The 17296-nt window shown below is 38.8% G+C and overlaps 1 protein-coding gene across 1 annotated transcript in view; it reads left to right on the forward strand.

Moving 5' to 3' along the window:
* RALGPS1 (Ral GEF with PH domain and SH3 binding motif 1) overlaps window positions 1-14362 on the forward strand; it is an 83586-nt gene extending 69224 nt beyond the window's left edge. The window contains exons 12-20 of the mRNA XM_088525419.1: window positions 6771-6897; window positions 7789-7940; window positions 9102-9153; window positions 9425-9505; window positions 10851-10956; window positions 11559-11651; window positions 11829-11934; window positions 12814-12905; window positions 13668-14362. Coding sequence (XP_088381545.1) covers window positions 6771-6897; window positions 7789-7940; window positions 9102-9153; window positions 9425-9505; window positions 10851-10956; window positions 11559-11651; window positions 11829-11934; window positions 12814-12905; window positions 13668-13697 — 839 coding nt within the window. The 3' untranslated portion in view covers window positions 13698-14362. The remainder of the gene's footprint in view (window positions 1-6770; window positions 6898-7788; window positions 7941-9101; window positions 9154-9424; window positions 9506-10850; window positions 10957-11558; window positions 11652-11828; window positions 11935-12813; window positions 12906-13667) is intronic.
* Window positions 14363-17296: the final 2934 nt, after the last annotated feature.

A 17296-nucleotide genomic window follows, 5' to 3' on the forward strand; every position in this document is an offset into this window, starting at 1 on the left:
TGAAGTCAGTTAATATCAAATAAATGTGTGGGGTTCACATGTGAACCGCTAAATGCAGAGTTACTGTATTGTGTGGGATTTTTTTTCTAAAAGACTGAAGTTTCCCAATAATAAGTTGTAGAAGAGCATTCTTGACATCTTAACAAGCATCTTGACAAAGAATATACAGAGTCATAAGGGAGAAAATGGCCATACACACCTTTTAACTCTTATCAATTTGTATTATTTTCTACAACTGCCTAACCAAGCAATTGTGTTTAGTGTCATAATTTACTGATACTTATTTTAATTGCCAAGCTGTTGTTCCCTAGGAATTTTAAAGGCATTTAAAACGCATAACAAGGGATTTTACTGTTCTTTTTTTGTCTCTTCCTTGAGAGTGGCCAACTGAAAAAGGTTTTGCAAAACCTCTTTTTTACTGTTTTGGTTAATGTATTTTATTCAACTCAGATTTCAAATTTTCCCTTTGACTATGCTCACACAGCGGGTGGGTCTTCACTACGAGCACAGGGGTCATCCAGGCTCTTGCACTACCCTTCAGAATCAGCTGCAAGAAACTCATCGTTGGTGCTGAAGTGTAAGTCAGGGTATTGCACATTCTACTGTTGCAGTATAAGTAACACAAATGTTGAAATTCAGGAAGTTTTTAAAGAAAATACAATCAAATCTTTTTGCAGTGCAGATTAGGTGTATGGTTAGCTGTACTTGAGCTTAATAACATCACATAGACAGTGCACCCCAGGTTTTTTTTGTGTTGCCCCCTTCGCTGCTGTCCTTGCTAATTGTATTAAACTAAACAATGAGCCTTCCTGTATTGTAATCTCATTTTTCACTACATTATTAACATAATTCCACAGTCCTACTCGGAGGAACTAGATCGAGCACTACTGGCGAGTCTTCTGTAGGGTCCATTTTGTATTTTATTTGACATTTCATATATTAGCATCAACAAACTCCCTTCTGTGTCCTCACTACTTAATTGGTAACAGCTGGTCCCCTTTCTGGCAATTTTAGCAAAAAAGGAAGCCAGAATCAAATAGTCCAGGAAGATGGAACTTCTTTGTCACCCATGTACACACGTTTTTTATAACACAGATGGTGACAGGGTTAGTAGATCTGAGCCAGCCTAAGCTCTCCTTGCCCAGCAAAGGGACATCAGGCTTCTGAGATGAAAACCCAGTGTGATTCACTGTTGTACTTGAAGTTGTGGGAAGAAAAAGTGTAACTAAATATGCTTCTCCAATTTTTTTTTGTTCTTTGTTACCGGCAGACAGCTTTTTATTTTAGTGAAACAGTGAAAATGTTGACCTACCTAGTGTTTAGTCTCTCACTGCAGACAATGAACGAAAGCATCTTTTGAAATTAGCCTTTAAATTAGTAGATTTAGTTAATGCAAATGTGAACATAATACAAAGATTGTATCAAAGGAGGACCACACTTGGGTGTCTATTCCAAGCATTCTTGGCCCAGGTAAGTGGTAATGTTTCGAAAAAAAAAATCAGGCCAAACTATTCTTGTTAAAGATTGAAGAAATAATGTTTGATAAAATAATGTACAATACAGTAGCTATGGAGAAAATGTTCTAGTAGATTAACCAATAAATGTGCTATGAAGTCCTATGAACACAAAATAAGTCTGAAAAAAATGGGATCTGGAAGTAATGTAAAGGAAAAGAAGTCCACATTCTTCAGATCTCTCCTCTCTCCCTTTCAAAATTTGGGCAGAGGGTTGTTTGAACAAAGCAGATCAGTTGACCGAGGGAGGAAGGAGATGCTCTGTCTGTCCTTATCATGACTTATATTTTGACGAAATGAATGAATGTTCTTAGACCATTTAAAGTTGACTCCTGATTATAGAGAAATTTTAACTTGCACATCTTGCTTGAAAATCTGATAAAGTCTGTAATAAGTGAAGGATCATTTAGAAGGGAATCAAGAAGAAAGAACAAGCCATGATTGGTAAGGTGCAAGTTAGAAATTAAACAGAGAATGATATTGAAGGAAAATGTAAGCAGATCTTTAAGCATATTAGAACTAGAAAGGACTTGAGAAAATTGTGGTTCATCTGGACTGTCAGGAAAAAAAAAAGCTTGGAGAAGGAAAGGGCAGTGCAACAAATCTAGGTTGTTTATTTGCAGGAATCTCAATCGCAAATTCTGTTGAACATTTCCATAGTCTTAATATATTCTTTCTATTTTAAGTTTTCTATTTTAAAAATAGTTTAAAGCCCCTCTGAAAGAAGTAATGAAAATCATCTCCATGGCCTCTGTAGCCACAGGCCCTTTCGTGCTGTTTCGAGTCAGAGCAGGCAGACTTAAATTTGTTTGACCAAAACACGCTGGCATTTTTTGTTGGCATGTATTTTGAGGGGGTGCATAAGGGGAGTGACAGCCAAGTACTGATGTTTTTTCTTGATTTGTTCTTGTCTGGGAAGCGGGCATAATTTACATCTCTTTCATATTGGATGCATTAATAGCATTTAGTTGATTTGTAAAGGAATACTTTGAAAAGGAAAATTCTGCTTTTAAAATAGCCGTCATTCTTAATTTCTTTCCTTTTATGCTTTTCTTCATTCTGTGCACAAAATTCTTGATTGTCTGTTTTGCAAGTAGATCATTGTATATGAAAGTTTTTATTATCACCCATTAACTTTGTTACAATGGCAACAGAACTGTAAAAATTTACTACAGAGTTTTAGCTAGAGTCTGTGGCTTTGCATGTTCTTACTAGATTTTAGAAATGGAGCTGGTAAAGCCTACTCCATTTCTTCGAGATTCTCAGGAAAAAAAAAAAACGGAGTTGAAACTGTTTTACAATCTTCCCTTCCCCCCAAAAAATAAAACAAATAAAAATCCACTGTCGTTCGACTTTTCCCCATCTGATATGTAACTCATTTTCATTTTTCTGTTTGGGTGCCCATTGTTAGTTTACTGATGGACACATAGCAGATGATAATTTTGAACTGTTAGCTCTGCCCCTGTTGCTTTTCTTAAAAAAAAAAAAAAACTCTGGAGACTGTGGATGTTCACATGTTCTCCTGGAGGATTGCAAAAGTAACATTCATTTATAACATTTGACAGATTATTCATGGAAAAATTATGCAAAGGAAAAAACAGTGAGATCCTTTGGGATATGTGTAAACTTTTCCAAATGTTCTTGCCACAGATCTCTAAACAGCACTCAGTTCATTCTGATGAAGTTGTCTCACATTTCCTAATGTAAACAAATTGTAATAATGTTTTAATATTTTTATACATTTTTTGTACATGTCAGCATAGGCTTGAAAATGATGCTGAGAAATAATGAAAACCAAACTAGCTCTTGTTCATGCCAGGTGACTGGAAAATCCGACGAAGAGTGCTTTGTCTCCATGAAAGGCAAAATAACAGAATAGCAATCATGGTAACAGTATGCACTAGGAGTGAAGCCAGGGGAGTAAAGAAGCAAGCTAGCAGTAGCAGATGACTTCACTTATTGGAAAAGAGGGGCAAAAGAACTCAATCTCGAGTGAATTTAAGTACTGGAATTTTGTTATCAGCAGTATCAGGCATAGTTCCCCCAGCTAATTGCTCAGCAGTCTGGTATGTTCATGAACATCACTTGATCTATGCAAGTTTCGTCAGTATTTTGCCACTTTGGTATCCCTTCTCAGCACAGGCTGTCTTACCCCTTTACAGAAATGAAGTCATCTCCCTTGTGCCCCATACTCACTGACATCCTCTGCACTGCAGGCTTCTGACAGAATTGACAGCAGAGTTTCTGTCCTATGAGAGCTCTGAACTTCGCAGCTGCCCGAATGCTGGTGCATTTGACAGCAGGAAAAGGCTAGAATAGATGGAAAGACTTTGTAAAGGTGTCTAGGCTTTGATTCTTTTTACTGTAGCTCTGTATATTTCCTCCTCTTGCCTTGGAGATGAAGATGCAGGGTTACGTGGAAAATGGTCACTCCAGGCAGAGTAATATCAGCATAAAATGATTTACTTCTGTTTTTATCTTGCCTCACAAAGCATATTTCTGTCTTCATCTAATCTCAGAAAACGTATCTTCTTTCATAAGGATGTCTACTATTGACACATCACTAGGAATTAGAATGAGTTTATTATCTCTTTTCACAGGAATGATTCAAACAATCATAATTGCCATGTGGAATAGCAAGGAAACCAAGCTGGAACTGTTGCTTTAAGCTGTGAGACCCTTTTCCAAAAATTCATTCACTCTTTACACCTCTCACTTTAGCCAGGCAGCATTTTAACCTGATCTGAATTCTGTTATAACAGATTCTGTAATCTATCATCAGTCTGAGATATCAAGTACTTTTCAGCACCTTACACTGTTTTTGTTAGTTTGTTTTTTAATCCACTTTTCTGTTCTGAGGATGTCTGCTTAATGAAAGGCCTTGCTAAAATGGAGTAATAGTGATTATTCTTTAAATCTTTTTGTTTGTATTGTATTAATGTTAGTGTAAAATTCAACCTCTTGCTTCCTTAATGGAGGTTTAATTTCCAAGAGAAGGGACTGTAGAGTGGAAACTCTCAAAGAACTATTTCTCTTTGCAGACAACATCTGTTATTTTTATAGGTTTTTACAGAGGTAGCGTTTGAACCTATAAATACTTTAGAATACTTGCAGATAAATCCAACTAACTTAGATTTCATTCTGACCAGGTTGACTCAGTACAAGACTCATTTTTTTGCTGCTCTTTTTATAGGTTAAGTACTTGTGGTGCAATCTTGATGCTTTGTCTCCATGAGCATTGTCTTTGAATCAAAGAAATCCAAAGTGTTACTGATTTGAGCTCAGAGACTCACCATGGTGAGAAACTTAAACCCTTAAACACTAGAAGCTAGAACTAGAGTGTGCTAGAATACTAGAAATTTTAACTCAGTTATTTTGATATTTTGAACAGCTTCTGTGTGAAAAAGCACTGCATCATACTTTAAACATAAGTTCTCTGAAGCCACATATGCCAGTGACTCACTCTACTAGTTTCTCATAAAATCTCAGCAGTGTGATAAACAAATTGTAGCAAAGACAAGCAATTAGAAGCCCTCCTGCATGTCACTGTACCCAGGAAGAAGGTAGAAAACAGTATTTTAAACTATTTTCTCTTTTTGTTCTTCCACTAAATGGGTGATCCGATATATGATGGTAGTGAAGGTTCTTCTAATGAACTTTTGCTTTCTCTCTCTCTCTCTCTGTCTCTCTCTGTCTCTCTTTCTTTCTTGCTAGAAGTTTCATCTTGTCTTTGTTTTCAGAATCCTTTACTTGTTAATTAAACAGTGTGATGGACGGTCTGATCAAATTCATACAACGTTATGTATAAGGATTTTCCTCCTACTGCCAGGAAACAACCTTTGTAATTCTTTCTAGTGGAGACTTGGCTCATAGTGACCTTCCTGAGCCTAGGCTGTAGCAAAATGAAAATCAAGTAATAGGGAATTTGTTCACAAAACTTGATGTAAATAGATTGCAGAGTGGGTATAGACAATAGAACACCTTACATCTGTTCAGTTGGGCTCTCTTTTTTTGGGGGGGTGGGTAGAGGGTAGGCTTGGTTTGGTTTGAGTTTCTTTTGCAGGACAAACTCATTACTTATCAGTTTGTATCCCATGAAGGTTCCTTCTCGTATCACATGAATGTTCAAGGCAGAAGCAGCTAATGCATATTTTCTGCTTTTGGAGAGGAAGGGAGCTGGAGACATAGCAGGTGCAGAATCATTTCTGGTACAGCTAGTTCACTAGCTGTCCAACTGTGCCCCATAATGTTCTTTCTACCATTGCTTATCACTAATTTGAGTCAACACTTCTGAATGGATTCAGGAGATAGCTCTGTATGTTTTTTTCATATCATGAAGGTTCCTGTCTCTGTTGAGCTCTTACAGGCAGTTTTAGATTAGAGGCTCAAAGTTGAATAGTTTAAGGTCCTTGGAGCCTGCAAGAAGTGGCTCCTGGAATGTGGAGGGCAGGGGGGTATTGATTTGCTGCTACTTGATTTGTACTAGGTCTGGAGAGGTGAGGCAGACAGCTGCTTTTTATGACCCATTTCTATCATAGTGTTAACATCACCATTAAATATTTATTTTTTTTCTATTGTGAAGTTAAGAATAGTTTTACATTTACTGAAGATGATGATAGACCATGTTGTTCATATTGCAGAGTTCATTGCCAGCCTTTTGCAAACAGCATCAAGGAACTGGAACGAGAACAGCTTGTCCATGTTTTCTGTGGGGCCTCATAAAATTTGTAAAATGAGAGGAAGAATAATTGCAGTGAGATATCCGTAAAGCTCATAGATGACTGAGAAATAATACATCTGTATAGCCATTAGAAACATGAAAAGCCCCTGCCTTCTCTTACATGCTTAAGCTGTGAGTCAGTATGAGCAAATTGTTTACAGTTGATGGGAGTTGTGAATAAAATTCAGAACATATGTGTGAGCATTCCTGCTCACACCCGAAATACAAACTAACTTTATGGCTCTGCGTATTACACTTCAGCATATCCAGCTGTTATATGAATGCCAACACATTTTTCTGTTAAGTTCATCCCTAAAAATATGTCTAAAGCTGTTTTGAAAATGTCTTCCAGACAGTTCAAGAAAATAAAGATGAATTTTTAACAGAGTGGATGGTGTAATTCCATTATGCAAGAGACACTTTTCAGAAATGGTGCCTTCTGGGTATCTGTAATAATTCATTTTAATCAATGTCTAAACAAAACAGATGGTGAAGTTTCTATTCTTCACTTCAGTGTTAATTGATCTCTCTTTTAGGTCCCTCTGAAGTGTCCACAATTACGAAATTCAGCAGGAGACCAACATGTCCTGATGCCTCAATGGCAGCAGGTCTACCAACACCTCCTGTACCAAGGCACAGGAAAAGTCACAGCTTGGGAAACAAGTAGGTGCTCCAGTCTGTCTCACCCTCAAGTAATTCATGCGTCACAGGGTTTAATCTAGCAGTTGAACACTTTGGTGTTTGCCCCTTGCATTTCTTGATTTTAAGAGTACTTCTGGTTTTACTGTGTATTCTCTAGGGTTTTCCAGACAGGTACCTTGGCACTTTGTTATCTTTACTAACACTGTTTTCTTATAGTGCCAGAAAATAGCAGTACTCAAAAGCTGCATATCCACTTTGTAGGTGTCTGATGTGTTTAACAGATTTTTATTTTATTTTGTTTTGTTTTTTTAGTATCTGATAATACATCTAAGGAAACTTACTGTCTGCTTGGTGATCCTTCCTTATTATTCAGGAAAGTTGTGAATTTTTGCACTGTTCTAGCTGGGTAACATGGATTATGTACATTTTTATGTGTCACACTTACCCAGATAAGTAAGAGCACCCACTTCCAGTTGAAGTTTCAGTGTCTAACAAACTTCATGATTAATAGGATAAGGAAAAAGTTAATGTGACTTTTCCAAAGCCAGTATATTCCGTTTAGCAAAGGACCACTGAGCAGTGGATTTGCTGGGTTTTTTTCTACCTTTTCTCTACCCAAGTAGTTCAGCTTTTGTACAGAGAGGAGTCAAAAAACTTAATACATTTCTGTAGATGGGAATTTATAATGGTTAATTGTAAAGGTCACAAAAATGTGAAGCTTGTTTTGGTAGTCAAGGAGCATATATACAAACAATAGGAAAACATGACCAGTACCATTTAACTCTCTGCTATTTAAGAACTTTAATTTATGATCATAGTATGGTGAGGCATAGCCTGAGTGGAAAAATCAGGAGCAAAGTGTTGTTATCAGATTATATAAGAGCCTTTTTGTATTTTCCTCTGATTCTCCAGCATGATGTGTCAGTTCAGTGTCGTGGAGAGCAAAAGTGCCACGTTCCCAACAGAGAAGCCACGCCATCTGCTGGATGACAGTGTCCTGGAATCGCACAGTCCTGCGCGCAACCGCGTGCTAAGCTCGGTTTTCTCTAATGGCATTTCCATAGGTAAGGTCTGTAGAGAGAACTGCCGTAAGAAGCAGTTCTGCATTTCTGTACTGGCTATCTTGAAACTCAGAGAAGCCCAAAAATATGAAATCAGGAAAATCACTAGCTACTTAGTCCCTTTCATAGAAGAAAATAGGTAAGAACTGCTACTCAGCAACTTACTCAAGTTTATCTCAAAACAAATCTCCTCAGTTAGCTGATGGTTTTGACAGAAGTGACATAAAGAAGGATCGTCTTTGCGTGTAATCTCTATGTAACATGGACGGTGTGTGAGTTTTCACCAGCAAAATAATAGTGTTACTTAAACTGAATACTGAATATATTTTAAAAGCTACATTTTTACAAAGAAAACTTGTTTTAATGGAATATTTTGGAAGACAGGAGAAAACAATAGCTCTTCTATGAGACTTCAAATGAAGCATAATGAACTTGTAAATGTGGATGATGACAATGATGACAACTATACTATGGTGGCAAAATGACTATCTCTGGGATAGGAAGTAGACTGTGAGAGCTAGTAGGATCCTTGATCAAGGAGAACTTCACACTAAGATAGTCTTTGAACTTAATTAGCATTCTCAAAATGCAGACGCAGCTCTCTATATGGAGTGGGAGAAGATCAGTGTTAGACAAATTAGAACCATCTCCATGTATATGAGTCATATATCTGTGCCAAAGAAGGTGAGAGAAACTGGTCATGGGCTTGGAAGAAAAAGAGAGACCACCATGGCGAATGCCATCCCATTGATTTATTATGGCTCCAGGCAGCATCATACAGCTGTCATGCTTTCCAAACAGTGATACCATGTCCAATACTCTAATAACATTAATTCATCTGCACATTTTGTAGTGAAAATGCTGTCTTAAAAACTGAACTAATTTTATTTTCCTGAAGTACTCAGCTTTTTGAAGGAAAAGCAACATTGTGAAAATGAAAATGACATGCAGACATTTGCTATTCAAAACATAGCATAAACATAAATGGGAAAATTCATGTAAGACTCTTCTGATTTTAGATTTTACCTTAAACTCTAAAGACTGACTCTGAGACATGATTTCCATAGTCCTGTATAAATATTACTCTGATGATCACCCTACATTGGCATTTTATTTTCCTTTGGGTGGTTTTCTCATTCCTTCTCTGTACTTCTCCTTTTCTAGATAGCAGTGAAAGCTCAGAATTTAGTGAGGAACTGTCTTCAGGACTTGAAAGGTGAGTTAGTCTTCATTTACACTAACTCACATTATTCAGAATTAGCTAAAAAAAATCCCAAGTGACCTGTAACACAGAAAAAAAATGAATCGGGTGTTATTTTTATCACATTATTGATCAGGTAAGGAAAAATGGTAAACGTTTTGAAGTAAACCACTGTAAACTTGCTGTATTTTACCATAAGAATTACTCTTGTCGTGTTTTTTGTACTCTGATTATTGAAGATCTCAGACTAGAATTTTCCTCATGAGATATTTACATTCACAAACAGGGGTCGTTTGTATGCCACGCTGGGGCCTAATTGGAGGGTACCAATCAGGAATTCTCCCAGGAGTCAAAGCTGTATCTACAGGTACTATTCATGGTTTACCTTGCTTTAGTGTATGGTGCTAAACTTTTATTTGAGTCTCTACATTTTCCTAGCCTAATGCATTTTTGTGAATAAAAGTATTCCAGTATGATCATATCAGCTCATGGGAGTCCACCTGATGGAATGGTGCAAAAGTATTTTTGCCAACAGGTTGGCCAACCTTGGAGGCAGAGTTTTAAACTAGGAATGCCGAGGAGGAAGAGAGTGACCAGCAACCAAGTGGTGGATGGGTTCAGCTAGCAAAGAACCTGGGTTGGGGTGAGCAAAGGGACTCTTAGTCAGCAAGACAGAGTTGATGTGAAACCACACTGAGCACATGCAGGTAAATAAGGAAGTGCCTATGGGGAAAACGTTATGGGGAAAGCTCTCGTTCTCCTCCTGGCAAAACCTCATGCTGGTAGCCTCTCTGATGTGCCTGTGCACTAATGTATGCAGGCTGGAGAACAAGCAGGAGGAATCACAGACCTGTGGGCAGCTGCGCGGCTATGACCTCATTGGGGTCATGGAGGCATGGTGAGACAGCTGGCATGCCTAGAGTGCTGCATTGGACAGGACAGGAAGGTGAGGAGTGAAAGCTGCCCTTTATGGGAGAGAGCAGCAGGAATGTCTGGAGCTCTGCTGAGAGAAGGGGAAGAGCCAGCTAAGAGCTTATGGGTCAAGTTTTGTAGGCAAACCCACAGGGATGACACTGCAGTGACTTTCTGCTATAGGCCACCTAATCAGGTAGAGGAACTAGATGAGGCTCTCTTCAGAAGTCTCACATCACATCCATACCTGACCTGGGCTTGAAAAATTCTATGACAGCAGGAAGTGAAGTATATATGAGCGATAAAAAAGAGACTCCAGAAGCAATATTCTGCAAATACTGAGATTTTACTGCAGTTTAAATCCATTCAGTTTTTATCTGAATTAGTTTGCTGTAGCCACTCTAGCTTGCATTCATTCTTCTTTTTCTGGAATCATCTTCTGCTTCTTTTATAAAATTCTTGCAGTTGACAAGAATTCCCATTAGTGCAGACAGGGCAATTCCACTTAACCAAAGAAGCAGCATCTGCCAATATGAGGCTCTAGGTCAGAGCCAATACCAATAGGTGTTATTCCACCACTGTGTGTTTATATGATATTGTCAAGCTTGTTCATGATAGAATGGTGTTTCTTTCGCAACTGGATGGTAGATCTAGTGTCTGTCCTTTTCTTTGTGTTCATTATCAGACATCTTAGTTGTTAGATGATATGCAAGGTAATGTATTTAGAGTTAGGTTATGTTGCTTACTTTTTGCTCTTTTTTGTCTGCTCAAATATGTGTGGTGATATTTTGTCTTTCCAGCCCAGCAGGAGCCTGTAGCTGCACATCAGGTACTTCTATAGGAGTTGTTACCATGGAAGGGCCCTTAAGAAGGAAAACATTGCTCAAAGAAGGCAAGAAACCTACTGTAAGTCCTTGATGTGATTCTAATTAAACTGTGGGTTTTTTTTTGTTTTCCAGGGATCAATTCAACTTGCATCATGGCACCAAAGAAAGAATGATCTTTTTTTTTTCTAATGTATTGCAAAATCACTTTCTATTCAAAAGTTTTAACTGGGTTAATAAGGTGGTAATCCTTGCCTGTCATAACATTCCAGACTGTGACAGCAGAACAAGAGGCTAGCAGCTCTGAAAGGCCAGAAACTTGGTGTCATGTGAAAACAGGAGGGCTGCAAGACATCCACCCTTAGCACAAGAGATCTGGTCTTTCATATTTACCCTAAATGATTCTAATGATATATCGTATAGAAGGCAGCATGCTACTCTGATGTGAAACAATCAATCCAGAAATTTTCATCAGATAGAGATGGAGTAGGATGGATTGTGTTAATGGCAAGGCACCAGAATTTAGGTAGCTGGGATGAGCTACTCCAGAAAACAGTCAGTGTCTGACTCTGAATTCCTTGCTTCCAAGCTTAAATTTGTCAGCCCTTGGACTTGATGATAAAAAGGTTTTTGAAATATCTGAGGTATGATAAGTTCTAATTCTTTCTTTGCTTTCTGATTTAGATCTCATCATGGACTAGATACTGGGTTACGCTTTCAGGATCAACTCTTCTGTACTTCGGAGCAAAATCTTTAAGAGGCACTGAAAGAAAACATGTAAGGCTTAAAATTTGTTCCAAAACCAGAAAAAAAAATAGTCATAAACAGTTCTGGAAGGGTATTTGAAGTGTATTTGCTATTGTTTCAGGCTAAGCCATATCTGCACAACTTTTATAGTCAATAATTAATTCCCACTACAGTCTTGGTTGTGACTGACTTATCTGTCTCTTCCAGTATAAATCCACACCTGGTAAAAAGGTCTCCATTGTCGACTGGATGGTAGCACTGCCTGATGACCCTGAACATCCTGATATTTTCCAGTTAAATAACCCTGACAAAGGTAGATGTTGCAAGACGGAATTTCTCTGCACTGCATTTCATGTGTTTGTAGATAAGAGCACTTGCAGTGATACTCATTTTAAAGACTGAAGGAGAATTTCAAAGAAGGGTACAAATGGAGTGCTTCTATGGTGTCTACAGAAGTTTTGTTCCATTTGACAATTACTGTAAGAATTGCAAGAATTGCCTAATATGAGATTACTTTCTTAGAGTTGGTCAATACCAAATCTTGAATTACAGGGAGGCCAATTTAAATATTATGGAAAACCTTCAAACATCAATCTTTTATCAAAAAAAAGTATTATTTAGATTACTTTTTAGCAATTAATTCTAAAGTGCCATAACTCTTCCACCTTGATCAAACTTCAAAAACTTTAAAAGATCAGAAAGACCCTGGAATTGTTTTGCACTTTCAAGGTTATGTGAAAATTTTTGAGGCTTCCTGAGGCTTTCTTCCTCTTCTCACATTTTCAACTTCACAATTTCACAAATATCAAAAACATCAATTGGACAATTGACAGTAATCACAGCAGACTTAATGAAAAAAAAAAAAAGCTAGGAGCAAAATAATTTATATCTGCTCACCTTTCTGACTGGTCTTTTCTGTGACTGTAATTTGGTCTCATGGACCATATGCCCCTTATATCTTTACAGACCACATGTGTGTTTATGCTCCCTTCACCCATGGATTGTTAGTTAACATAACTCCTATGAGCTGTGTTGTATTAGAGAGATGCCGTTTGACCATTTGAGGTGAAAAATAATTCAATTGTTTACTTAAGAGTTTTGTCATATAAATCCACATAAATCCATCAAGGCTATATTTATGTTGAATTTCTATGTTGCAAATTCAGAGCCTTTGATTTTCTTAATTTTGTAGGCAATGTTTACAAGTTCCAAACTGGTTCAAGGTTTCATGCAATATTATGGCATAAGCATTTGGATGATGCCTGCAAAAGCAACAGGCCTCAGGTGAGGTTGGGAAACTATATTTCTACTCAGTTTTTCGCATTTTCAAAAAAACCTTACTAGAAGAAGATGCTTCTTTGCCAATTTTGGGTGCACGCAGCCCTGTGGGGATGTTCATAACTCCTTGTTTTGTGCATTGATCCAATTTTGTAATAGGAAAAATAAAAGTTAAAACCGTAGAATTCCCACCAAAAGTCATGATTTGTGCAAGTCTAGCTATATGTTTGGAGACCTTAAAAGTGCATAACCCTTACACTCACTGCTTCAGGTGAGTGTAACCCTGTCTTTACTTTGGAAGAAGCTTTCTCATGAATAGTGTGTCAAACAGGGCAGCATTTATGCTGATGACTGGGTTCATAAGTAGCGTTGAGGAGACTATCCCATAAGTTGTCATTTTATCCTTTAGATAGCAGCACCATTCTTCTGAGAAAAATGTTCACTCTTAAAAGGATTTTCAAAGGTTGTATTACTAGGTTGCTACTCCATGCAGGAGATTAAACAGAGCGGAGCTTGAGAATCTTCTTTATGCCTGCCATGCCCTCCTGCCTCAACACGTACTGATGAATTTGTAGAATATTTTGGTTAGATTTTGTCCATGAATATAAAAAAAAAATCGGGTTTTTATCTTTCCTTACAGTTGTGGCTTGTTGGGCCTGTTTGGGATTGATTGCACTGTCATACTGAGCCCATTGTATTTTATAATTTCTTGATGCCATAATAGATTCAGGAGCTTTATACTGCTGAATAATTTACATTTTCTTCCAGGTACCTGCTAATCTAATGTCATTCGAATAATTTCCTGTCTTACGTGGTGTGACTTCAAGTGCCAAACTGAAGAAACAAACTATTGTTCTCTTAAAGAGGAAGAGGATAAAAAAATGGTTTCTCCTGACATGAGCCAGCCACATATATTTCAGCACTTTCCTGTGTAACTTGAAAGTGATTCTGGCACAGCTTTTAAAAGCAGAAAGTGAATGTTGTCCCTAGGACCAGATAAAGTCTCATGCACTGAGTGAAAGTAGACAATTTAGGTGGACAGAAGAGTAATCCTGACTGCTGCAGGATTCTAGAGCCCTCAACTCTAATTTTGTGGTCACAGACTGCCCTGAAAAAGTGTTCAGACACAAACTTTGCATCATATCTTCTGCCTATTCTTTTTTTAAACTGTTATTTTTATTATTAAGCTGCTTTGTGTGACTGAAGAACATTTGGCCCATGTTGGGTTTCAATTCTTTTCTAATGCACAAAATGATTTATGGTGTTAACTTGCTGCAAAGTGACAGAATAGAAAATTGTAGAACAACATTTTTATAACTTAAGTGCACTGAGTTGCTTGGCAATGTGGCTGCCTCAGATTTTATATCAAATTTCTGGACAATTTTGCTGTTCATATTTGAGCTATTTGAAAAAAAAATGTATTTTGGCACAGGACAATTAGTAGCATTTTCAGTTTTATTCAATGACGTTGCTCAGGAATGCCATGACAATGGATCTAAGGCTATTTAAACTTATGCTGTGTCAAAAGTCTTCGTGGGTTCTTTTACTAATGGTATGATTGCTTATATGTCTATTTTTTCTTTAATTTGGGTGCTATCTTAAAACGCTTATTATCTTAAATCCCTTAATAAAGGAAAGTGGATATTCAGGCCTTCCATATCACATGATCCTGGCTTCTCAGAATGGTTCCATAGAGTTTTATTTCTGTTCCATTTTCTTATAGATGACCCAGACCCGCTCAGTTCCAGTAAATGATGCACTTGTATGATATACAGTAGTGGTACATAGTGCTGCTGTTATGAAATTGTGATGGGGATGAGAATTCAACTACAGCGGCAATGTAGGAGGCACAAAGAAGCCTCCCAGCATCCTGAAAACAAAATAAAAAACAAAAAGGAGAGGGGGAGAGAAAGTGAGCCTTCTGCTGAGAGAACTCTCTAAATACCATGCTATTCCCTAGCACTCTTATGGGTCAGAGTGCTTTTTGGTTCCCATGATAAGTTAGTAGTTTTTGTTTTTAAGCTCTTTTGCCATAAGACATCAGTATTCAGACTTATTAAATCATAAGAAAACAAAAGTATCTTAGAAATTGTCCTTGGAATATGAATGCTCTGCGTCTTTTTTGGCTTGGAGTTAAAGGGTAAACTGCCTGAAATGAGACCTGAAAAGTCAAGCTCTAGTTTACAAACCATGAAGAAATCAAAAGTCAATTTGTATGGACTAAGCCTGCATTAGAACAAGCGTTGTTGCATAAGAGTATTTATTCTGTGGACTTAAATGATTGCAATTTTTCAGAATTTTTATTTTAAAACTATTCCTAACAAAATAAGGTGACTTGTTAAATTTAGGTTGAGTTTAATTTTTGTGTTTTCTCAAGTGTTTGTGTTGCAATCCTGAGAATGAAATGTGATACACACCAGCTTTTCAAGAAAGTTTAACTCCTGACAACTCCTGAATTTAGAGTCTGGGATGTGTGAGTTTATATAAAGCTGGCAGTTTCTTCAATAGCTCAGGAGTTGAATAAAACAAGTAGTAACGCCAAGTAAATTTATAATTTTTTTCCCTTGGTGTGCCAAATTAAAAAATGTTTTAGCAGTGAACAAACTGCAAGAATATTTGCAAGGATAAAGTATCCAATGCTATTAGAGCCAGTGTAAAAGCTTTTGAATGGGGTGATAGTCTGTCATCATTATATGACCTCAGACTATTAGAAAATGGAATAATCTTGAATTGTTCTGCAAGACAGGGACAGATGTAGATGTTTGTGATTAGTATCAGTGAGATTATGTATGAGGATGCAGGGATTGCGTGAATGGTCATTTTAATTAATGTGGTAATGTAAGTTTGTGCTATCTATGAAAATTCCATAGAATCACAGAATGCTTAAGGTTGGAAGGGCCCTCTAGAGGTCATCTAGTCCAACCCCCTGCACACGCAGGGTCACCCAGAGCACGTGGCACAGGGCTGCGTCCAAGCGGATTTTGAAGATCTCCAGAGAAGGAGACTCCACAAGCTCTCTGGGCAGCCTGTTCCAGTGCTCTGGCACCCTCACTCTTAAGAAATTTTTCCTTAAGTTCATGTGGAACTTTTGGTGCTTCAGTTTGTGGCCATTACCTCTAGTTCTGTTGGTGGCCACCAGTGAAAAGAGGCCAGCACCATCCTCCCCACTGCCTCCTTTAAGGTACTTACATACACTGATCAGGTCCCCTCTCAGCCTTCTCTTCTCCAGGCTGAACAGGCCCAGCTCCCTCAGCCTCTCCTCACAGGGCAGATGTTCCAGGCCCCTGATCATCCTTGTGGCCCTGCACTGGCCTCTCTCCAGCAGCTCCACATCCCTCTTGTCCTGTGGGGCCCAGAACTGGACACAGTACTCCAGATGCGGCCTCACCAGGGCTGAGTAGAGGGGCAGGATCACCTCCCTCGACCTGCTGGAGACGCTCTTCTTAATGCACCCCAGGATCCCCTTGGCCTTCTTGGCCACAAGGGCAACTGCTGCCTCATGGTCAGCTTGCCGCCCACCATGACACCCAGGTCTTTCTCCACAGAGCTGCTTTCCAGAAGGTCGGTCCCCAGCCTGTACTGGTGGTCTGAGGTTATTTCTCCCCAGGTGCAGGACCTTGCACTTGGCCTTGTTGAATTTCATGAGGTTTTTCACCGCCCAGTTGTCTAGTCTGTCCAGGTCCCTCTGGATGGCAGCACAGCCCTCTGGGGTACCAGCTACTCCTCCCATTTTGTATCATCAGCAAACTTGCTGAGGGAGCACTCTGTGCCTTCATCCAGGTCATTGATGAATAAATTGAACAGGACTGGACCAAGGACTGACCCCTGGGGGACCCCGCTAGCTATAGGCCTCCAGCTAGACTCTGCACCGCTGATCACCACTCTCTGGGCCCTGCCATCCAGCCAGTTCCTAATCCACCTCACTGTGCACTCATCTGTCCCACACGTCCGGAGCTTGCCCAGGAGGATGTTGTGAGGGACGGTGTCAAAAGCCTTGGTGAAGTTGAGATAGACGGCATCCACCGCTCTCCCCTCATCTATCCAGCTGGTCATTCCATCATAGAAGGCTATCAGGTTAGTCAGGCAAGATTTCCCCTTGGTGAATCCATGCTGACTACTCTTGAGCACCTTCTTGTCCTCCATGTGCCTGGAGACAACGGCCAGTATGAGCCGTTCCATCACTTTTCTGGGGACGGAGGTGGGGCTCACTGGTCTGTAGTTGCCTGGGTCCTCCTTCTTGCCTTTTTTGAAGACTGGAGTGACATTGGCCTTCTTATTTGTATCATGTGTATTATTAGCACTCAGAAGGTTTGTACCTTGTACAACTACTTCATTATTTTAGATTAAACCTACATCGCTAACAGAACAGTTTTATTTGTCAGTGCCTGTGCAGATTT

Source organism: Tinamus guttatus, unplaced genomic scaffold (assembly GCF_059628265.1).
Source record: "Tinamus guttatus ecotype Peru unplaced genomic scaffold, ASM5962826v1 Tinamus_guttatus_pri_ptg000226l, whole genome shotgun sequence".
NCBI lineage: Eukaryota > Metazoa > Chordata > Aves > Tinamiformes > Tinamidae > Tinamus > Tinamus guttatus.